At 48.5% G+C, this 22,958-nt stretch overlaps 4 protein-coding genes across 6 annotated transcripts in view; 2 read left to right on the forward strand and 2 right to left on the reverse strand.

Moving 5' to 3' along the window:
- Nucleotides 1–217: 217 nt before the first annotated feature.
- slc22a6l (solute carrier family 22 member 6, like) lies at nt 218–3,773 on the forward strand. Its single transcript, XM_084683678.1, has 11 exons — nt 218–345; nt 586–1,116; nt 1,242–1,345; nt 1,487–1,641; nt 1,764–1,932; nt 2,033–2,156; nt 2,299–2,414; nt 2,573–2,787; nt 2,893–3,001; nt 3,234–3,437; nt 3,557–3,773. The coding sequence occupies exons 2-11, from the start codon at nt 718–720 to the stop codon at nt 3,651–3,653; spliced, it is 1,692 nt and encodes a 563-aa protein (XP_084539804.1). The 5' UTR covers nt 218–345; nt 586–717; the 3' UTR covers nt 3,654–3,773.
- A 1,193-nt stretch (nt 3,774–4,966) lies between these two features.
- cox8a (cytochrome c oxidase subunit 8A) lies at nt 4,967–5,958 on the forward strand. The gene is made up of 2 exons (XM_084683679.1): nt 4,967–5,125; nt 5,581–5,958. Exons 1-2 carry the CDS (start codon nt 5,006–5,008, stop codon nt 5,674–5,676), a joined length of 216 nt encoding a protein of 71 aa, XP_084539805.1. The 5' UTR covers nt 4,967–5,005; the 3' UTR covers nt 5,677–5,958.
- A 2,147-nt stretch (nt 5,959–8,105) lies between these two features.
- Nucleotides 8,106–9,691, reverse strand: LOC146246004 (ependymin-like). Its single transcript, XM_084683680.1, has 6 exons — nt 9,619–9,691; nt 9,421–9,455; nt 9,166–9,300; nt 8,867–9,053; nt 8,633–8,720; nt 8,106–8,383 (listed from the first exon to the last, which is right to left on the reverse strand). The coding sequence occupies exons 1-6, from the start codon at nt 9,689–9,691 to the stop codon at nt 8,260–8,262; spliced, it is 642 nt and encodes a 213-aa protein (XP_084539806.1). The 3' UTR covers nt 8,106–8,259.
- A 5,710-nt stretch (nt 9,692–15,401) lies between these two features.
- nrg2a (neuregulin 2a) overlaps nt 15,402–22,958 on the reverse strand; it is a 61,906-nt gene continuing 54,349 nt past the window's right edge. For 2 of the 3 annotated variants that reach the window (XM_084683681.1, XM_084683682.1), the window contains exons 6-11: nt 22,474–22,497; nt 19,823–19,925; nt 19,200–19,323; nt 18,889–19,016; nt 17,991–18,215; nt 15,402–16,406 (exon numbers count right to left, since the gene is read on the reverse strand). In XM_084683681.1, the coding sequence (XP_084539807.1) occupies nt 15,746–16,406; nt 17,991–18,215; nt 18,889–19,016; nt 19,200–19,323; nt 19,823–19,925; nt 22,474–22,497 (1,265 nt within the window). In that variant the 3' untranslated portion in view covers nt 15,402–15,745. The remainder of the gene's footprint in view (nt 16,407–17,990; nt 18,216–18,888; nt 19,017–19,199; nt 19,324–19,822; nt 19,926–22,473; nt 22,498–22,958) is intronic. The other variant, XM_084683683.1, reaches the window with a different exon arrangement.

A 22,958-nucleotide genomic window follows, 5' to 3' on the forward strand; every position in this document is an offset into this window, starting at 1 on the left:
TGTGTGTCCACGCGCATAACAAAGTTGGTGTTAGTCTATGACTCAACAGCATGGGCTCTCATTTGCCATCAGTGGTCAGAGACGAATACTTCAGACCTCAAGCGGTTTAATTATGTTTGTTATAATCCACAGTTGAATTTAGAAAAGCCTTTGGAATTTCAAAGCTGATTACCTACTACAGCATTGCAAGCAAGTCGTGTTGTATCATTTTGATTTAACTTTCTGATTTTTATTTTATTTCTTTTCGTGCACAATTGTGCTCGAAAGTATATTTTCTGATTCATCTGGACTTGGTGTGGAGACCTCTTATTACAAGGCATATATTCTTCCAAATGCACATTTAAGGTAAGGTTTAGGTACGTTTAAATCATACTTTACAGAATATTTGTAGAGGCCGTCTTACAATATTAACATGCAGATTGTTGGTGTCTACCATGTAATCATATTCTGTTACTTCTTGTTATTATTCAGTTACAATGACTTTATTTAGTTTAATCGTTCTACCACAAGTGTTTGGCAAAATGTACATTTTCATATACGCACACACTTTTTAAAAGAGCCACGTTTGACTCTGTGTCCTGCTAGCTGCTTGTGTTGCGACCGAGAGGGTTGAAGAGAAGCGAGGGACCTCGTTTGGGTGGTGGAGAGAAGCTCCCAGCCTCCGGACCGCTTCTCCGGGCTACAGAGCCTTGAGCTGAGCTCCTGGGATCGGCGGCCATGGCCTTCGGAGACCTGCTGGAGCAGGTCGGCAGCACGGGCCGCTTCCAAGTGGTGCACGTCACCCTCCTCTGCATGCCCATCCTCATGATGGCCAGCCACAACCTGCTCCAGAACTTCGTGGCCTCCGTGCCCCCCCACTTCTGCAGCGCCCACGCCAACCGCAGCGCCCTGTCCCGCCTCAGCCAGGAGGAGGTTCTCCTGGTCACCGTGCCCCTGGACCAGCAGGGACGACCTCAGCGATGCCAGCGCTACGCTGCCCCCCGGTGGTCTTTGCTGGTACGGAACGAGAGCGTCGGGTCCGAGGGCGGTCCGGGAGGGAGCGACCCAGAGCTTCAGGGGTGTGCGGACGGCTGGGCCTACAACATGACGGAGATGACCTCCACGATCATATCAGAGGTATGCTAAGACGTCCCCCCCTCTGCTTACGTACAGTGACGACAGGTCTCAAACTGAGGGGGAGTGTTGTGCCCGCTCGAGTCGTTTATTAACCAACGCCGTCACGTTTCTCTTTGTTTTGACAGTGGGACTTGGTCTGTGACCTGCGCTCTTTGAAGCAAATGGCACAAACCATTTACATGGGAGGGGTGCTCGTGGGAGCCGTGATCTTCGGGAGTCTGTCCGACAGGTAACATCTGCAACTTGTCTCGATGTGCTGGACAATGAACTGACAAGCGGGGCCAGATGTTCATCGCCTGCCCGTTTCGAATCCATTCAATTTCACCCTCCCACCGTTTCAACGACCTTTTTACCGATGTGCCTCCTTCAGATTTGGACGGCGCATCCTGCTGCTGATCTCCAACCTGATGATCGCTGTCGCGGGGACGTGCGCTGCCTTCTCCACCTCGTTCTCTGTGTTCTGTGTCTTTCGCTTTGTCTGCGGCATGGGCCTGTGTGGTCTGGTGCTCAACTCCTTCTCCTTGAGTAAGTCGGAGGGAGAGCCACACCATAGCTTCTGCATGCCCGGCACACACCTGTTTTCTCAGTTGACGGCGTTGGGCCAGCGGGATGTCCGTCCCATGGTGCTGTTTGCTTCTCCCCCTTAGTCGTGGAGTGGATTCCCACGCGTGTGCGGACAGTGGTGGGCACAGGGACGGGGTACTGCTACACGATGGGCCAGTTAATCCTGGCGGTTGTGGCCTACTTTATTCGAGACTGGAGGTGGCTGACCTTGGCGGTCTCTTTGCCTTTTTACGTCTCCTTTCTATACTCGTGGTGAGGCCCAGACGTCTGAAAACGTCTAAACTTCAAAAAATCAAACGTAAATGTTGTGAGATTGTTCTTTGTAAGGAGTTGACGCATCTGTCCTGGTCAGGTGGTTCCTGGAATCGGCGAGATGGCTGGTCTTGAATAAAAAGTCTGAGCAAGCGGTGAAAAACCTCAAGGCTGTGGCTCGTTTCAACGGACGTCATGAGGAAGGGGAGAAAATCAACCTCGACGTAAGGGAATCAGAGTATGTGTGTGTGTGTGTACAGTTTGTGTGCATCTACATCACGTGCCCGGCCTAAGCGCCGTGGCCGCAGGTTTAGAGGTATATCGCAAGAGCGGCCCTTGTGTCTGTGTGTGTGCGTGCGTGTCTAGATGCTGCAGGAGTCCATGAAGAAGGAAATGTCCTGTTCCCAGGGGACCCACTCTGCCCTGGACCTGTTCCGCACTCCCTCCATGAGGACCATCACCGTCTGCCTCAGCGCTGTCTGGTCGGTACAAATAGAAAACAGAATCGAATGCAGTCTTGTCCAATTCCAATCCAATTCCGTTTGCCGCAATTCAATACCGCGCAGGCCAGTCTGACCGCCTGATCGGTCCGACGGTCTGATCCAACATCCCCCCCAAAAAATGTGGGACGTTCCTTCAGGTTTTCCACAAGCTTCGCGTACTACGGCCTCTCCATGGACCTGCAGAAGTTTGGCGTGGACATCTACTTGATTCAGGTGATTTTCGGAGCGGTGGACATCCCTGCCAAAGTGGTCATCACAGTGTCCATGAGTACGCTTGGCCGGCGGCCTTCTCAATGCGCCGCCCTCATACTGGCTGGCGTGACCGTCCTCATCAACCTCGCAGTCCCATTTGGTAAGTAGGAAATTTGCCTGCACGAGTCCAACGTGGCGTCGTTGTTATTTTAGCATCCTCCTAACCACCAACGGCAATGTAATTTCCTGTCCCATGGCTATGCAGAGAAGCAGATGTTGCGTACCACGCTGGCTGTGGTGGGGAAAGGGTGCCTGGCTGCTTCTTTCAACTGCTGCTACCTCTACAGCGGAGAGCTGTACCCCACCGTCATCAGGTCTTCCTCATGACCTTGGTCATCCATTTATTCTCTGCATCCCCAAAAAATCCTGCTGAACAGGCACATGCACTCGCGGGCTAGGTTTGACACCCAGTCGGGACAGAATGATGTTGAACACGGGATGTTGTTCACGTAAACGTAGAAAAGAGCTGACACGGGACAAAGGACGACGCGTGAATACCGGGCAAAACGGTTACGTTGCTTTCTTTGGGTCTTCTTTGCTCCACAGGCAAAACGGTATGGGTTGGGTATCCATGATGGCCCGTCTTGGTGCCATGGTGGCCCCTATGGTCCTTCTCTCCGCGGATGCAGTGCCCTGGTTGCCAGGTTTCATCTACGGGGGAGCTCCAATCTTATCGGGGGTGTTTGCCTACTTCCTACCTGAGACCCTCAGCTCACCGTTACCTGATACAATTCAGGACGTGGAGGAGTGGTGAGGACTAGCAACTGTAGCAACACTATCTAATATGTCCTATAGGGGGCAGCAAATAATCAAATGTGACCCAATTAAATCCCTGGAAACTACCATTTGTTGCTGTTGTTTTTTCCCAGGGGGAATGGAAAAAGAAAAAGCCCAACGTCCTCACCTAGGAAAGAAGAGTTAGTCTTGCAGGATCCTATCAAGACGTTGCTGAAGGAGAGTGCATGAGCACTAGCACTGTGTTGCTGCTCTTTGTTGTCAAATGTAAATAGATACTTTTTAACTGAAGATATCGCAATTGCTATGTTGTATCCATCCTATTCTCAATATAAACATGGTATGACTGTTCTTATGGGATTTGGTTTCATATCTGGACCCTGCAATTACACATTGTACCTGGGAATTATTTATATTAACTCTACATTGGTCCAGTACTTTTTTTGTATATGCCTTGTCTCATATCTCATACGTCGTAACTAGATTGTTGTAGGACATGGACTAGTGAATGAATGAGAGCTTGGTGGATTTAATACTATCCTATCTTCTTTCTTTTCCCTAAAATCGTTCCCCAACTCCAAGTCAATCCAGGTATTAAAGTTACCCTCAATTGTTAATGTTGTGATTCATAGCCATTACACACACAGAGAGAATACAGATAGACAGCTTATTATTAATGTAGAGTCTGGCCAAACTATTGATTAAATACTTCAGGCTTTAGTTTCAACAATTCAGCTCTATGCTATGGTATCACTAGTTGTTTCTACATGTATTTGTTTTATACTTTTGATCAGATTTGATTTGTTCATAATTTAAACATCTTACATGGTATTTCTTACTATAATACCATGATTAATGGGGGACAAAATGCTTAAAAATGGTTAACTTGTTTTAAAATCAACCACATCCTTCTTTCCAGTTGTGGCATATCGTTACCATTACCACAGGTTACCACAGTGGATGGGGTAGGTTGGTCTTCCATGATTTGGATGGTTCTGAACTATCCATTTGTAATTACACTGGTATGTGTAAAAAATACGCTGTTTCAACGCATTTTCAGCCTAAAAAGAAGGAAAGAGATTGAACAAGATTAAACGATTGAAATGTTTTGTTTGCTTTATAAATTATTACAGAAAATTACACTTAGGCCTTTCTTACAGAATAGTATACAACCATTGTTGCACAAATAATTTTACACACAAGGTAGGCTAATACTGGGCAATGCAATTCTTCTTTGGCCAGTGGGGCAATGTCTTTCTCTCTCTCTCTCTCTCTCTCTCTCTCTCTCTCTCTCTCTCTCTCTCTCTCTCTCTCTCTCTCTCTCTCTCGCTCTCTCTCTCTCGCTCTCTCTCTCTCTAGCTCTCACTCTCTAAACATATTATAGGTTTAAGGGAATACAATACCGTATAGAACGGGAAAAGGCAAATATATAACTCCACTGTCAGATTTTCATTTCCCTCTGATTTTAAACTTCAGTTCCCATAATACACTCACAAATCCTCACACGTCATTTCCCTTGACCTGTCAGATGACAGTGACTTCCTCCAAACCACCTTCAACCAGGAACATTGCTTGAAACAAAAATGTCGTCCGGAGTATTCAGAACTATCGCTACCCGCGTTGCTCCGGCACTGCGGAGTACGGCTGTCGTCCAGCGGGCCAACGTGTTCACCAGACCGGCCAAAGAAACCATTGGTCCTGTTGTGAGTATATGTTTGTTTGTGGTTTTATTAAACTTGCTTAGCTTGATGCCTTTGCTCGGTTTAGCATACAGCTACTTGCTTGGTAAGGCGCCATGTTGTAGCTACTAGATAGCTAGCTTGTTGTAGGTGCCAGCCTAGCTCTAAGTATATACCTGGAAAAATTCTGACACCCTCTTTATTTTAACAATTATTTATGTGTTGTTGTGGACATGAATAATGTTTTTTTGCATCACTGTGATTCATTCTATCCTGTGGAGATATTAGCATCACGCTTGTAGGTCATGTCCTGACATTGTTATATGGGTTGTCTTACATAATGCTAATTTCAATGAAGTAAATCTAGTTACTCCCAATAGGTTTCCCATATGGAAATTTAAGATCTTTGGTGGCCAAAATTAATTTCAGCGCTCTATTCAATAATAATTCCCTGTCCCAATGTCTCTTTCCATTCATAGGAGACAGTCATTGGCTTCGGCATGTTTGCTCTTGCCATTCTGGGACCTGCAGGCTGGATCCTGGCTAACTTAGAGAGCTACAAGAGCAAAGATTAATCTAGACCGCGTGCTGACGGAAACATCCAGCATTGTCGTTACCAATACATTCAATATCTACAAGACAAACCTGGGACCATCACCTCAACTATCAAGTTTACTTAAATATTGCGGAACAAACCTTTAAACTGTCCTACTACCTCTGCAGCATTTGACTCTTCTTACTCCAACTAACCAGCTGTCAAAACCATAAGGCAGCACAAAATTGCTCCTCAAAATTGACATCCCTCACTGAGGAGAATGTTACATATGTAATAAAACCTGATAATTTAAACTTTATAATGGATGGATTTTGTCTTTTTTCTTCCTGACAATGCCAACAGTTCCAACGATATTCATGTCTTAAGTTAACTAAAGGTCGAGGAGGCTCAGTTGTGATGCAACCCAAAGAAGTCTGACAGTCACCATTCAAGTTTAAGTTTGTTCACCATTTGACAGGATACAAAGGAAATTGAAATTGTAATATCTTGGTCTGGCTTCTCTTGACCGTTTCCTATCAGTCTATGCCAAGTCCTATATCTTGGTTTAAATCTTATTTTCTTATCGAAATAAAAGTGCATTTTAGACTAAGTGCCTTTATTATAAACAAACTACAACAATGAAATAACCGAAACTTCTCAAAAACCTTAATGCAATGTGGACGCTGGCGTATTAACATTAATGATGCTGTGTCGCATAGGACGGACTGGCAGTTGGTGTGGTTTGGAGGTGACGTAAGTGAGGCAGCTGGAAGGTGGGGTGGGCGGAGTTTGCAGGTTCGATAATCCAGACAGGAGTCAAAGAGCTGTCAATATATTATGATACATTTAGTAGACGCTCTTATCCAGAGCGACTTACAGTAAGGCCAGTAGGGTGAAGTGCTTTGCCCAAGGACACAACGTCATTTGGCGTTGGGAATCGAACAAACAACCTCATGATTAATAGCCCGTCTCCCTAACCGCTCAACCATCTGACCCCATCTGATGGTAAGATTTGGGAGAAACAAGCCGGACCAAGAATTTCACAACAGGTAGTACTGTGTATGGGTATGTACGTGACCGATAGATTGGATTTGAGCATGCACTGCCTTGGAGACCCACCTGTCATGGAACCTGTTTCTGTCACATGACGCTTCACATCTGAAGAGCCAATGGTCAGCAGAGGAACGGATGGATGTGGGAGTGGGTCATGTCTACATTTAGTCATTTAGTCATTTAGCAGACGCTCTTATCCAGAGCGACTTACAGTAAGTACAGGGACATCCCCCCCGAGGTAAGTAGGGTGAAGTGCCTTGCCCAAGGACGCAACGTCATTTAGCACAGCCATGAATCGAACCGGCGACCTTCCGATGAGTAGCCCGATTCCCTAACCGCTCAGCCGTCTGACCCATGTAGTGATGGAGAGGGCTCTTCTATGTGGTTGGTAGCTCTCCTCCGGATAACCTTCTTGTCCCAGGTGGTGGCGCTGCCATACCACTCTGGGATATTCCTGCAGTCAGGACACACTCCATGATGCTGTGGTAGATGATGCTGTCCATTTGGGCGCTCATGCCACATCACTTCAGCTACCTCAGAACGGAGAAGCACTGTTGTGTCTTGAATAATGACCCATGGATGGCCTCAGCAAAGATGATCAAGTGCTACATTTAAGGCCAAGGCTGTAAGATTGCATCGGCCACTGACTCGTTTGCTCTGCATCCAATGTTTTCTGTCTGAAAATATGTAAATACACCATTTGTTCTTGAATTCACGCGCATAACAATATTTTTGCTCACAGCATGGAAAAATGGTTGAGCTCGTGTTTTTTATTGTGTAAAGGAAATTCGAATAGAATAATTGAAGATAATAAACTTTCAAACTTGACAAATGTAGTGGTTCCTTGTCCCCTTGTGACTTCCAGGCTATTTAGGTCACCTGAAGGTGTTGATATGTGGACCTAAAGTGACAGGAGGGGACAACTGTATGTTTGCAAAAACGACGATGCTGTTTTTTATGATGCTGTAGGCACAAGGTTGCTTGTCAGGGGGATTGAAAAGATCAGTTTGTATCCTCTCTTCATATTTACAGTGTCTGGCGAGGAATTGCACCCATGGGAGGTTGATGTTGTGCTTGAAATGTCATTGCCTTTGCTGTTCTGTAGCAAGCCTTGAACTGTATAGGCAGTACTGTAATCGAGACATTTCTGGAAGACTAGTTGAAAAGTTGAGATGTGATCATTGCAGTGTACTGTAGTATTATCATTTTTGTTCATCGCGCCTGATGGCTGGAATGTGGTGACTTTGCGATGTGACTAAATGCAGACTGTTCCTTTGAATGACCATACTGCAGAACAACGCACTCGTGACCTTTGATCTCTGCTGGACTTTCGAAATGCCCCATTCCCGCGTCGCTTTGGATAAGAACAGTGCATTTTCACAACCTTCGGGAAATGAGATGAAATGCATCACATGGGAAAATTCTTTATTTCACTCGGTTGATTTTCAGACAAACGGAACAGAAAGACAGCCAATGATTTCCTGTTTAGTCAGTGTGTGCTCAAGCACACGTGTCGCGATACATTCAGTGGAGGGGCAACATTGTCAGCCGCATCTTCCAGATAGTGACTTTATGTCTTGACGAGAGTGTCGATGAAGTCGGTCACAGTTTCACCCCTGTCGGAGGCTTTGTCACAGAACGGAGGTGGGAAGAACACCCCGGGATCCTCAATGCCGACAACGATGTCATAAAAACTGCCGAAAAAAAGAGAATACTTATTTACAGGCGTTATTAAGTCGAATGGTGTTCATACATGGGAGTGGTATTTTTAAGGAGGCATTTATAAAAGGTATTTCGTGAACACGGTTTCAAGAAAGCATGTGAAGACATTGAAACATTCAACATAAGGATGTCAACTGAGTCAAAAGTGATGTCTTTGAATTACGTGACTGATGGTATTGCAGTATGTTTTAAACAATGGACGTGAAGATTGAACAACTCACTCTTGGACAATATAGCCCACATTCTCAATATTGAGGTTAATGGAGAGAGGGAGGCAACCGAATTCAGTGAAGGTCATGAGATATTTGGCTGGAGAAAGAACAGAGATGTTATCACCAACATACACTCCACAAACGCCTCCTTCAGACTGCTTTTGATCATATCTGGAAGATCAGCAAACCAATGGAAGTTTGATCCAAGACTATCCAATCATCCGATTTTCTCCACCGTCTTACCTTTAAACTGTGGAAGCAGTCCTGTCCAGCTGTTGATTAGGAGTCCCTCTTCGACAACAGACAGACTTCCCATGACAAACTGCTTCTGGAAGCTAGCATCTCCGGGCACTCCAATAGGGAACCAATCTACCTTCAAAGGGGCTTTGATGCAGGTCTTGTTGTGGTGATAGATCTCATAATACACACCCTATAGGGAGCAGGGCAAAAAGTAGCAGGGTGACAAGTTAGCATTCGCATGCATGTCAACGGAATGTAGTTGAGTGCAGGTCGACTTGTAGTGTCAAGTGAAGCCTCTGTACCTCTCGATAGAGCATGAGCTCCTCTCTGTAAACGGTGTGGTTGTCCACGGTCTCCGTTGCTCTGCGCTTCATCCTCTCCCCTTCCCCATCGTAGAAGAACTCTTCCAGGGAATAATAATCTCCACTGGGGTAGATCTGTCCAAAACATGTAACACTCTGCCATGGTTCCATTCATATCTGTCACATCAATATAGGTTGTTTATGATTCCTCGAATCTAAAGAAACATTGGGGCCAGATTCAAACAAAGAACTTACCATGACTAAATGGCCCTGCATGAAGGGTGGCGACTCTTAAATGAAAATGACATTTTGATTAATGACTCTCAGAGGCAATGTTTCCCAATGGGAGAAAGTTGTTTTTCTCCCATCCAAAATGTGAAAACATTCAAATGAAAGCGATGCGTTGAATGCCCGAGAAGTGTTAGTTGCAAATCTCTATACGGTTGCACTTACTGCATGGATGCGGTTGGGCCATGCTGTCCGCAGCCAGACCCAGACAAATAGCCAACAGGATGGACACAGACATAGTGTATCTTAGTTCCGGATCCAACAGCAGCAAAGCAGCAACAGTGCCGGGATAGATGTCTATTTTGGTTTTATATACGCACACCTGCGGAAACACCCACACCAGCGTAGACCGCCCCCACAATCCCCCACCTTGAGTGTGTAAATCTCCACACCTCAACGTTTTTGTTCGGATGGAGGCTCCGTCATTACCTCAGTGTCGACCTCCAGAACGATGTCATAGGGCATTGTTCAAGAGCTGTTAACCGTCATGTGATAGGGTCAGACCGGACGCATATATATGTGTATCATCTACAGACTTTTATGAGAGTCTTGAGTTTTATGAAGTCAAAACACTCGTAGTCTTAGAAGATGCCACCATAGGTCATCGTGAGATTCAGTGCTTTGCTCAGGTGACTGTCAGGTGACACGCTAGGAAGGAAGGTTCATTAGACGTGTACAGCACAGTATAACTGTCGTCAATCATGGCCTGTCTACAGGGAAATGGAACAGGAGAAAGAAAAGCACTGTCCCCTCCTCCTTAACATGAGTATTTTCACAGGCGCCCACTGTAAAGGATCCTAACCCTTTTGACATCTCCGTGAAGGATGGGTTATTATAAACGGTTTGCCTTCAAGTCATTTACTTTGGCAGAGACCCGATGAAGAAGAAATCAAAGCCGCACTTCTGAAACTCCATGTACTGCAGCTGCTGGGATAGCCTATCGCCCCCTAGTGGATGGGAGGGCGCAGAACACCCTGCCCACGTCACGTGATCCCATCCTGTCCTCGGTTCCCTTTCCAAACCTTTCCAATCCTCTCCTTCTACAACCGGTCGTTACTGCGGGTCTCTCGGGCTCTGATGAAAGGCTAGCTCTGTCCAGGCCGGTTCTTGGCGTGCCGTGGAAGGGTTCAGAGGTGCCGTGTGCACAGCTTAGGACAGGCTGGGTTGAAGGGGCCACACCTGTGTCTAATAGCCCTGTGAAGAGCCTTTCTCAAGGTGATGCTTTGATATGGCGTGTGCTCGGAATGGCACGACACGAGGACGAATCCCAGAAGGACAGTGACCCTGTGTGGTTTACAACCACTGAACAATAATGGAAAGCAGCTGTGTGTGTGCGTGTGTGTGTGTGTGTGTGAAAAGCTGTTAAAGAAGAGTGAGAAAGAGAGAGAGAGAGATGTAGGGAACGTGTGGGTCAATGAGACATGTGATGTGACCATGATGTCATGTTCTCTGTCGTGGGTTGCTAACAGACTGTAAGGATCCAAATGAAGGCTTCAAATAATCTTGTTGCAATTTCCGCTGAAAATAAGCCTTGTTTAGCCCTCACAACTCAAATGTTGCCTTCTTCACATCATGAGTCTTAAAAACCAAGAGCCATTTTCAATGCAATTTCACAGCTCTGAAAACATTGGTAAATTACATAGAGTATATTTAGCTGTTCGCGAGTGTGTGTCCTACTTTTGGAGATTCATAACAGCCAAACTGGAATTAAGATTTATAGTTCTAATGGGATCTCAAAGACAATAACCAGACAACAGCCATTAACAATGAACACATTAACAACCAAAATCCATTAGTCATCTTTTAAATAAACTGAAACCATTATAAAGAAATGATAATAATCATAATCCGGTAAAGCTATGATGGAGGCAGCTTCTAGCCAATAAACTGACATCTAGTCTGACTCCCAGAGATTCTTCACTCCTCAAATGTCCCACATGTAAATCATTTCTGAGATTGTTACAATGTACAACACTGTGATGGAAGAAACAGACTCCTAGCATTTCTAGAATCCTAGATTTCTTCGATGCAGGCCAAGTTTTGTGTAACGTGACGACTTAGATGCGCAACATTGAACAAAAGGGCCAGTTTCTTGTCTTTGCACTCACTGTAATGTTATGCCAGAACAGCTTTTAAGGGATTGCTTTTAAGGATTTTGACCTTGCCAATGAGTTAAAAACAGATGTAGTGGAACAGCGAGTGCTCAATTGCCAAATTGATCTGAACAGTTGAAATACTCATGGTGAAATATCTCACATAGTACCCCCTTGAAAGCAATCTGTCTTCTCACTTGTGAAAGTTACAATGTAAAGTTTCCAACCATGATTTGAGCCCCGTTTCACTGTTGCTAAATAGTGGAACAGGAATGTAGTAGACATAGTTATCGAAATTCGATAGATGCCATGATGTGACCTTACTGTGAATACAGGAAATACTGTACTGGCATGAAGGAAAACTAAAATCCAATGAAAAGGTATGGCCTCGAAATGATGAAAAACGTGCGTGTGTTTGTGTGTGGGTTCACTACATACAAAAGCAAGCTGAACGTTTTGGTTGGCAACCAAGGCCATTGCTCCAAGCTCTGAACACAGGAGATGTCGATCAACATGTATGTTTGTACAGAACAGTGAACACATTATGCAGGCTGTGGCTCTCCGAGTATTTCTGTGGACCTTTGGCGGGGTGTCTCCAAAGCTTGGTCTGGAAGTAGCTTCTCTTTTGATCTAGCCTCCTTGAGACCGAACACTTATTTGGCCAGCGTGCTGTTCGAAGATCGTCAAACGCTTGCCCTCTGCAGCGTGGCACTGCCATGTTGTGTCTGAGACGGTTCCTTTTGGTCGTTCCACCTCTTCCACAGCCACACCCGCTGGCTTGCTTACACATCGATTGACAGAGCAAGACTGTCTGGGATAACACAAAGCACATGTTACATGTTTTAGCATGTCAGGATCGAGGAGCAGAGCGCACATAAAAACAGATAGTTGATCAGGGTCATCACAGGGAAAGACATGTGTTCGAGCTCTGATGAAAGCCAGATGAATGTTCTGGAAGGGTCTGGTGAGTAAAGTCAGAAGAGTGACATTGAACCAGTGATATATCAGCCTCTGGGGAATGGAAGTGTGAAAAGGTTCATGTTTCCTATGTGTACCTTTAACCATAGAGGAAAAAAAACAAAACATTACCACATAAACACATATATGACAGCCTAACTTAAACACAAACCAGTGTCCTTGAAATCTGACGGGTTCTCCAGAACGAATACTAGTCAAGTCTTTCCACAGACAGCTTGTTTGTCCAGTCTTAAAGTGTAAATTTTTCCCTATTTCTTTTTACAGGGAATGTTAGTGTTTCTGAGAGATATGCGCCAATGACACTTAGGACCCTGGAAACATGAGATGCAGTTATGGTTAAACAGCCAGTCCAGACACACAAGAAGCATATCCGCATAGGAACGACCACTTGGTGTTAAAATGATATGAATAAAGGTTTATTTTCTCATATGAATAAGTGGTTTTCATTTTTTTTCATCGTATTTTACAATCTATGACAATCTCGCATGTTTTCTCTTTTTTTTTCTAGCATATTCCAAGAATGGACATGGGGGGGACGGTTCTTTTTTTTTATTGCTGAATGTTAAATGAATACACTTTCACTGACTGGAAAAGATAAGTCGGCTGCTTTTTTTGTCTTTTTTTTTTAACCATGCACCCATCTAACCTTGACCACAAGGACATGCAGAGGAGATGTGTTCAAACATTTCAAGCGAGGGCGGTGGGGGTTCAGGGATTAGAGGGGGGGGGGCTGAGGGGGGGGGCAGAAACCAAATCAGGAGAGACTGGTGGGACAGGGTATGCCCGACAGCACTTCTATTGAGTGGAAGAGAGGGGCAACGCGGGGGAGAGGAGATATCACATTTAAACTAACTAGAGAAGCATTGTCTTCTTCTGTGGTTCGTCAAACGTACAAAATAAGACCCGGAGGGGGTGAAACTGAAACGGAGGGGGAAATCGTGTAAGACGTGAAAGACAACCCTTGTCTGTGTGTGTCGATCCAATGCTGGCTTCCTTCACAAGACAGCATTTGGGGTTTTCTTTCCACACATACATTTCTTTCCATACGCTAATGGTTGATATCCTCTGAAGATTGGTCTTGGTACATCAATCATATATATCTTTTTTCTCTCTCTCTTTTGATTTGACTGAAGTGCACGATCAAGCAAGACTCTCAACTGGCTCCTGTCACGGAATTCAACATCCTCCATGTTTTTAAATTTTTCCCCCCTAAAAATGACTTTACCATCAGTGGACAATCGACAAACAATTTTTCTTGATTTCTCCATTTGATAACCTGACACGTTACAACGAGCAACAAAATACCATCCTTTTCACCAAGACTTAGCAGCGCTCAGCCAATGAGAGAGCCTTTGGAAGTTGTTTTAAGTTACAGGAGACTTGCATGTTATATTGGTTTAGTCTAGACTGAGTGACAAAATAACATTTCATTGAGTGGAAACAATCAACCAATGGACATGACTGAACAAGTCAAAATAAACAGTGCGATGGCTGCATAACTGCATGGAAATAATAAATGGATATAAATATGTATCGATATCATGTTACTTCTTCTACACTAAAGGCATTACATAATTGTCAAACAACACACTACAGTCACCTCTTACAAAATGATCCTGTCATCAAACAGAACAAAAATAGAAAGTTGCATATTTTGGCATTTTGTGACCCTCCAGAGTTTCACAGCTATTTCTCTCTCGTTGGTTTCTGACTGAGCTGCAGCCGTGACGCCTCTTCCTCTTCTCTCTCTCTCTCCGGCCAATGGGAGTGCTCAGGGGCGGGGCTAACAGAAAGGTTACGCCTCCCGAGTATTCCGAGCGACGTCAGTCTTAGGTAGGACGGATGACACGGCAGGCCGGGGGGGGCCACAAGGAGAGGGGGGGGAGGGGGGATGGCAAGGGGGGAGGGGCATAAAAGGGCTGGTCGGAGAGGGGAGCGGAAAGGGGGCGGAGGGCAGGTGGATATCCTGAGACATCGTGTGACCCGTTTCTACAGCCACAGGAACGCGCGGGGGGGGGGGTGGCAGAGGGCAGAGGGGGCAGACGAGGACGGGGAGAGGAGGGGTGGAGTCGGATGAAGGAGGAAGCGACGGATGTATGGTGGCGGAGGGAGGAAGAGAGTCCACGAAAGGAAGAGGGGCGTGTTCGGTTTCTTTCTCTCTTTCTCTTCTTCTTCTTCTTCCAGTTCAGTCTCTTTGCGGCGGCACTATCGAGGATGGCTGGGATAACCCTGCACCAACTCTTTCACTGGCCAATGGCATTTCTCAGTAGAATCACAGATAGGCCAGGAGATCGGAGGCGGGGCTACCGCCAGTGAGGCTGACATATACCCTGTTGGGACACTATAGGAGGGGGGGGGGGGGGGGGGAGCAGGCAGATGTCCATCGAGCGACTCCGTGCAGAACGACCGACCCGGGGAGAGCCCGAACCCTCCTCTCAGTCTCGCTTCAGCAGCAGCAGCCCTCGGCGGACACGCCTCGCTTTGGGCGCCCAACAGAGCCGCACGCCGGCCGTCTCACATCTAACATCCGGTGAAACACACAGATTGTGCCCACGTGCGCCTAAAAAGGGCGTCCACACACACACACGCACGCACACGTTGTCGTCGTCGTCCCCGTCCCCCCCAAACACACTCAGAGAGGCGAAAAAAGGATCTGCGTTGCTGCATTTCTCCGATTTTTCCTACCGGCAAAAAGGTCAAATGATAAGTTCTATAGGCGAATCATATTCATGTAAACATACACCTTATGTTGAAGTGGTTTGTATTGCATGATGTGGAAGGAGAAGTGATGTTCCAACAGGGCTAGATTCCCCAAAGAACGAAACCTGGAAAGAAAAAAAGGACCGAAAGAAAAGGAAAAACTCAAGAGCAAACGTGTATAAAAAAATGAGGCGTTGATATAAGAAAGGCTACAAAAAACCTCCGTTGAACCTCTGTCATCGGCATACAGCAAAAGGCACCACAATATTACTCTATTTTTTAAGTTGTGAAAAAATTGGCACGTCTTTTTTATGCTGTAAATCAAAATGTACATATAAATAGAGTTTTCCCTATAAAAAAGTCTCTGCTGTTAACTAGTAGACAACTTTTGCTAAAATGAAAATAAATATTTCATTTGTTTAGAATATCTGTCAGTTATATAAAATAAAAATATTTCTTATAGGTGCAGGTCTATGGTATATAGATTTGCGTTGGTAACATCGCGTTCTCTCTCTCTCTCTCTAGTGGTGGGCATTGTCTGGTTTGGAGCGCGAGTGCGTCTGTCTGCTGTTCCCGCGCCCTCCGTGCCGACCGGCGGGGTGAAAAGTCCGACTGTCCGCCGGCCTGTAGATGGTGGACGGCTCCGGGTGCATGTTCTGCATACTGAGGAAGGGCGTGGTCTCCCCCTCCTCCTCCTCCGACTCGCTGTCCGTCAGGCAGCTGCGGGAGCCGTAGTCCCGCGACGCCTCGTAGCCTCGCGGCGCCACGTGGCCGTTCAACCGGGACCTCCTCGGGCCTCGCCTGCCCCCACCGCCGCCCTCGGCCCGGCCCGGCCCGCTTCTCTTTGGTTGCTCCAGGGAGGAGAGGTACTCCTGCGTGGTCTCGTACTCCTCGTCCTGCGTGAGCCGATAAGGGCTGGAGGGCTGGCTGTCGTCGGGGTAGGCGCGCCGCTGCAGGTAGGGCTCGTGGCGCTGGGCGTCGTGCAGGGGCACCTGGTAGCGGCGCAGCAGGGGCGGGTCGTCCTCCGGCGCGGGGGGGTAGGGGGCGCGGGCGGCCGGCGGGAGGGACATGGCGTGGATGGCGTTGGGGGAGGTGATCTGGAAGGTAGGCACCTGTGGGGGCAGGGAGTAATGGAACTCCACCGGGGAGAGGCGCGCCGGGGTGGTCAGGGCCGACACGTACCTGCAGGGCAGGACAGGGGGAAGGAGGAGGAGAGGAAGGGCGAAAAGAGAAGGGGGGACCAAGAAGAGTAAAGTGGAATTGGGGGAGAGGGGAAAGAGGCAGGAAGGAAGGAAGGATAAAAGGAAGGAAGGGGATAGGAGGACCATGCCAAACAACAGCAGATGTTAGGCGGTCTGTCGGCCAAAGACATAGGACACGGACACCCACACCAGTACACTGGAACAAAACATCAGACTAGGACCCGAGTGGTAGTTTCGGTCACGGTATTTACACGGTTTCACCCACTTTCAACATGATTACACAGTAGAATACACACTGGTGAGGACATGTCTAAAGAAGTTTCTCCACACCCTCTTTTCAATGGCACTGGGACATGACACCATGCCCACTTTAGGAAACCGGCACCTGGAAAACCCAATGGCAACCCACGTACAAACTCCCTCAGCGCTTCACTTAAACCCTGCTTCTCATGACATCCTGAGCACCAAGACAAATCCATTGACAAACTAACACCAGCAAACTAAACGCAAAATCCCATTGGCTGGCAGGTTCGTGTTGATCCGCTACCACGAACACGTGGAGGAGAAAAGGTTCTCAAAGAAAATGACATTGATCGGCCTGTACCCCTGCCACAACGGCTCTGTTTTGCAAGCGGTTCGGTTAGCGGAACACAAGGAGCGAGACGTGACTCCCAATCATGTTTGTGTGTGTCATGGAGTCGTTCCCAGAGGGAGAAAGGAACTGTCGAGTCGACAAGAGGAGGGAAGAGGAGCGACGCCCCTGAGACCGACGCTCCACCCCTGAGATCAGCTGTTGTTCTGCCCTCCTAATGAAGTCCTTGCGGTATACCGATGCCTGTTTTTCCTGACACGTACTGGAGAGGTGGCGAGGGTTAGCAATCGACTTGACACAGCGCTTTTCAAATTCAACACGCAGCTGCACTGAAGGGGCTATCTCCGGTCAACGACAGGGGAGGTTCTAGGATTAACTGGGGGGGGGGGGTAGTTATGGGGCCAGCTGTGCTGTTAGAGGGGCCAGTTACTTGTAACGTTACTGTTGTCATGAAATGTTCTTCCCCGCATTGCAGGCGTTAACAGGCAAAAGACCATGTTTATAAATATTCAGACTCTACATTTAAGGGGGGGCCACAAGAGAGTCCAAGGTTGAGCACCCCCCCTTCCCCCAGAACAGCCTCTGGCAACTGAAACTGGACGACATGGAAAAAGCTGTCCCTTCGGAATGGAGTGGAGCCTTGTCAAATGACGTCGACGTCCATGTTCCCCATCCCACTCCTCTTACCTCGCTCTCGAAGGACAACGCCCTGCCTACACTTCAGAAGTCCCCTTTCGTAAACACCCACCTGAGAACTGCACCCCCCACCCCTCCGCTCGTCGATTTTCGTTTGCCATTGAGTCTGTCACAGTACCGGAGCCGGCCTCTAGGGGGCGATAGAGAGCCAGCAGCCAAAGGAGCCATCCTAAAATGGGCCCGAGGCCACGTCCCGGCGCCATAAGCCCACCCAGGGGTGTGCCGGGGGCCGGGTGGGGGAGGGGGCGAGCTGTGGAGTGTCCCTTCCAGTCCCACCTGTCGCTGTGCGGGGAGTCCCCCAGCGAGTCGAAGGAGTCGCCGTAGGGCAGGCCCGCCCGCTGGGACTCAGCAAAGCCACAGTGTGGTGCACGCTTGGCCCGGGCCTCCATGCACGCAGGACTGTTGCATTTGCTGGTCCCCACGGAGGACGACATCATGCCCGAGGGGGAGTCCGACAGGACGCTGTCCGTCCGCTCCAGGCTCCACGTCCGCTCCTCGTGTCTGTCCACCGAGAGGGGGGGGGAGGGGGGGGGGCGGGGGGCGAGACAAGCCTGGGTTCACTCAACGTGTCTCTGGGGGGTGGGGGGGGGGAACTGATGATGTGGTGGAGAGGGTTTTCGCGGCGCGGATCTGAGCTAAACGGGGATGCCGCGGGATGTGAAGGGTGGTGGGCATGCATTTGGAGGGTGTGGGCTCTCTGGTGGAGGTGGAGGATGTGGGCTCTCTGGTGGAGGTGGAGAGTGTGGGCTCCCTGGTGGAGGTGGAGGATGTGGGCTCTCTGGTGGAGGTGGAGAGTGTGGGCTCCCTGGTGGAGGATGTGGGCTCTCTGGTGGAGGTGGAGAGTGTGGGCTCCCTGGTGGAGGTGGAGGATGTGGGCTCTCTGGTGGAGGTGGAGAGTGTGGGCTCCCTGGTGGAGGTGGAGGGTGTGGGCTCTCTGGTGGAGGGTGTGGGCTCTCTGGTGGAGGTGGACGGTGTGGGCTCTCTGATGGAGGTGGAGGGTGTGGGCTCTCTGATGGAGGTGGAAGGTGTGGGCTCTCCGATGGAGGTGGAGGGTGTGGTCTCCTTGCTGGAGGGTGTGGACTCTCTGGTGGAGTGACTAGCTGACTAGCTGCTGACTAGCTGCTAAAGATATAAGGGAGTGTCTATCAGCATGGGCAAGGGGATTGGCTCCTACCTGTGGGTGGATGAGTGGGCCCGGGTGGAGGAATTGTGGGATCTGGAAGACGCTTGGCTCCCTGGGAAGGAAGCTTCTGTTCCGTGTCGAATGACTCGCTCCGTCGGCGGGACGTTCTTCGAGATGTACTGTGGGACAGGGAGAAACCATCACCATGTGCGTGCAAGAAGCCAACCATCCCCCGAACCGCTCGAACCATAGCGTCCTAAACACAGTTTGTCTTGCGAGGGGATTCCACGTTGCATACGTGGGTAGGTGTGGCTTGGTACAAACAAAAGCAGGAACACGAGAGTGTGGATTGTCAGACTCACGTCAACCATAGGGATGTCTTCCGGCCCAGGACCTGGGTGATTAGGTCCGTTCGCCAGGTTCCGATTAGGGTGATCTGCGCACATGTTCTGCCGCAGGTGATTGTGCATCTTCCTCCTCTGTTTCCTGGGGAGCACAGAGCTGTCATTCGCCTAAACCGACAACGACTAAACGCTTTTTCATATGGGATCGTTCAGAAGTTGGCTTCGGCCCAGCGGGGGAAACGAGCATCGCTGATGTTCTACAATATGCCTCATTCCAAATGCTCACGATGAAAACATTTTTTGTCGGCGTGGGGTGCTTTCGAAACATTTCGGGTTGTGTCCTGTGCATTTTGGAGTGCATAGGACTACTTTTCCAAATGTTTCTCATTCTCATAATACCATTTTCCCACCTATAAGCAGTGTACATTGTACTATGTACAGTTTGGCAAACACAGAATCTATCCTTTGCCTTAAAGTGCCAAAGCAGCACAACGTCTCCCGGAATTTGAAGCAAGCCTCATATGAAGTCCAACGCAATCTGACCAATAGCGCGGCGAGCCACAACAGATGACACGACCGTTCACCGCCAGGTGTGGCGGAAGTGACGCATTTGGTTGAAGAGGAGCGCATGGGTGACTTACTTGGTTTTGCAGTAGGCCACGACGCACACAATGCCTACGACCAACAATGCCACACAGATCCCCGTGATTGTCAGCACTCTCTTCTGATACAGTGCCTCCGCCTCTGTGGAAATGACGCACACACACGACACACACACACACACACACACACGACACACACACACACAACACACACACAGACACACGATAACCAGAAGGAAAAAAAACACGTTCTTTAAAAGGCCTATACAGTCGGTTTACACGTTCACAGAGTCTATACGCAGGTCTCTGCCTTGCCTGTCACCTCCACTCTCTCTCACACACCCACGGCCCTGAACTGCGACCTCCCGTCAGCAAACGGCCCCGGGACTAACGGTTGTGGTTCCTACATTTAACTCATCGTGTCTTCATAATGGTACCGATCCATTCTGGCTATGCTCGCCTCCACAGTGCTCTCTAAAGTGCCCGTGTGTTCTATTGGAATGTGTGAGGTCTGAGTGTTCTCCTTAGTTGCTTAACAGGTCCATAATTCAGAATTAGGCTGGGCTGAGCACTGGCTGTGGCCAACCCAATGCAGCTGTCACGGACACGCGAGCGTGTGCCAGAAAAGGAATCCGAAACAGACCTCACTCTCTGCTGCTGGGCCCCCAACTCTCCTGCTCTGCCTCTAAAAGGACCTCTCTCGTCATCCGGAGACCATGTGGATCTTCTCAGCTTCTCCGTGGCCTCAGCGCTGTCGGCCTCCCAGCCTCCCCCCAGCCTCCCTCTGTCCTCCGTGCTACAGAGGACCCCCCAGCCACTCCTAGCCTCCCCCCAGCCTCCCTCTGTCCTCCGTGGGGGATGTCTCTGCCTCTCTGTGCTCTAAGTTCCTGTCGCAAGAGGCCCCCCCTTTCGACAGACACATTGCCCCAAAGCAGGAAACCCGATAAGGACTTCCTGATCTGCTAGATAACATACAACATTGCGATTATTTCGCCAAAGACACTGTTGACCAAAGCTTTTGCACGATGCATTTCCCACGACAAGCGCACAAACAAAACTGATGAAGTTCAAAGAGATTCCCCGGCATTTCTTTCCTTTCCCATAGAACCACTCCTGTGATACTGGTCGGCCAATGATAAATAATGTAATAAAAAAAAAACGAATTGCACTCGTACAGTTCCTCCAATCCGAGGTCGACTCTCCCCTCACCCGGGCATGTCGCCGTGGGTCTGTTCTCCGACTCTATAAATAAATCACCGAGACGGCGATTTATTTATGGCGACAAACAGGGGAATATTTCATCCTTATTGGTTGTTATCTTGTGATGATGACGAATACTCTAGTGAGGGGGAGAGACCCGGGAGTACAACCATTCCCGGCCACTCCCAAATGTATCTCCGCCATGTGTCGCCGAGACAGGTAGGCTGTCAAAGCTCAAGCACAGCAAGGCATCTACGGATGAACAAAAATAAATATTGATATCGGAACCACAGGACAGGTTTCATGAGAAAGGAATCGACAAAAACGGGGAGCAACATGAGAGACACGGAAGGTGACTGCATGTCGCGAGGAGAGAACGGCATGCTCGCACCACTCCAGGTCAACCACTTGGGGGGGGTGGAGCCTATCGGCAGCAGGGCCGCCCCCTGAAGGCGGAGATGACTGGCGCGTTCAAGCGGACTGTGCGAGGCTCGATCGGGAGCAAGATGGGGGGAGGGGGGAAGGGGGAGGGTCGCATACAGAAACACACGACCGGAACAGAGGCTCGAATGAGCAGAGGGGAGGAGATTTAAAGAGGGGGGGATCTGAGGAGGAAAGGGTGCGGGTGAGGATCTGTCGATTCGGTAGATGGAGAGAGGCGTGCGAGAGGAGGGGATGGCGGGCATGGGGGAGTGAAGAGGAGGATGAGGAGGAGGGGGGTATTCAATTGTAGACTTGGCATAGCATGCTTGTTACAACAGGGCAGGGGGCGGGGGGAGGTGGAGCAGGGTGCATCATAAAGCAAACTTGGTGTTCTATCTGCAACCCTCATTGAGGAGACAGAGAGAGAGAGAGAGAGAGAGAGAGAGAGAGAGAGAGAGAGAGAGAGAGAGAGAGAGATTGAATGAGTGTGTAAAGTGAATCCATTTATACTAGTGCTGACGCGACTAAGTGGAAGACATTACTGGAGTGGGCACTCCCCATCCATTCTGACGTAAACACTTTACGCTTACGCACAGCGCTCCGACATCACCCGCAGTTGGGAAAAGCTTCTGGCAGCTTCCGACTCATTTCTGCGGAGCCCTGCTCCCTTGGGAGAGGCTGGGTCGTAGAGCTTCATTGAACCTTTTTGGAAAACAAGCATTTCCTGTCTCTTGATTTAAAAGCATTTTCATCCAACTGTGAATAGCCTTTGCTCAAGGGGCTTGTCGTAAAAAGGTGAAATGTGTGTGTGTGTGTGTGTGTGGCAAAAGAGGGCTGCAGAAGACACCTATGCTCGTCTTGGAGGGTCAGTCCCACAATTTTCTTTTTCAGCCCAATGAGTCGCACCGCACGGTTTGATTGACAGATGGATCGGACAATCGACGGGGAGCGTTTGCTTTAGAGTCCACCCGGGCAAAGGGAATGGGGAGCATGTCAAAGGGAGGGAGTTTGAGGCGGCTCGACGCAGCTCGTCGGGGAGCGAATCGAAACGAAGCATTGTTCCATACCCATAAATTCAATCCCAAGATGCTCTGCCCTCGCAGAGAGTGGACAGTCGGAAGAAAAAAAACAACAAAGGGAAAAGAAGAAGAGTTTAGAGGAGAGACTCGTTTGAATGCACATTTAAAACACAGATATATGTACATGTATATCACAGTCGGAGAAGGTTTGGAGACGGGCGGGTTGGGTTAGTGACATGAATCTAGAAGACGACAGCCTTCCACACAGACAGGCAGGCAGGACACACATACATGGAAACACAGCAGGCAGTTTACAAGAACATGCAACAAAACAAACCAGTCGTGTCAGCCCCCTACGGCTACTGACTGCAGCCAGTAACTTGCCCTCTCATGAGATTGATGAAGGAGGCAGAAAATTACTCTGACAGTTAATTGGAATTCTCTTCTTTTTTTTTCTCTTTTTTTTTGTGAGCTATCAAGATAATCGCGCATAACTACTGTGCCGTAAGGGTTAGTGATTTCGTTTTTAAATG

This window comes from Hypomesus nipponensis, chromosome 20 (assembly GCF_054491055.1).
Source record: "Hypomesus nipponensis isolate SF chromosome 20, ASM5449105v1, whole genome shotgun sequence".
NCBI classification, from domain to species: Eukaryota; Metazoa; Chordata; class Actinopteri; order Osmeriformes; family Osmeridae; genus Hypomesus; species Hypomesus nipponensis.

Excerpts from the sequence above, each read along its gene's own strand:
- slc22a6l (XM_084683678.1), top strand. The coding sequence starts at position 718 with ATGGCCTTCGGAGACCTGCTGGAGCAGGTCGGCAGCACGGGCCGCTTC. Across the intron at positions 1,933-2,032 it reads GTCTCCTTTCTATACTCGTG|GTGGTTCCTGGAATCGGCGA; the intron begins GTGAGGCCCAGA and ends TGTCCTGGTCAG. Across the intron at positions 3,438-3,556 it reads ATTCAGGACGTGGAGGAGTG|GGGGAATGGAAAAAGAAAAA; the intron begins GTGAGGACTAGC and ends GTTTTTTCCCAG.
- cox8a (XM_084683679.1), top strand. The coding sequence starts at position 5,006 with ATGTCGTCCGGAGTATTCAGAACTATCGCTACCCGCGTTGCTCCGGCA. Across the intron at positions 5,126-5,580 it reads AAGAAACCATTGGTCCTGTT|GAGACAGTCATTGGCTTCGG; the intron begins GTGAGTATATGT and ends TTCCATTCATAG.
- LOC146246004 (XM_084683680.1), bottom strand. The coding sequence starts at position 9,691 with ATGTCTGTGTCCATCCTGTTGGCTATTTGTCTGGGTCTGGCTGCGGAC. Across the intron at positions 9,456-9,618 it reads GGCCCAACCGCATCCATGCA|AGTCGCCACCCTTCATGCAG; the intron begins GTAAGTGCAACC and ends TTTTCATTTAAG. Across the intron at positions 9,301-9,420 it reads TGCAGGGCCATTTAGTCATG|ATCTACCCCAGTGGAGATTA; the intron begins GTAAGTTCTTTG and ends TGTTTTGGACAG.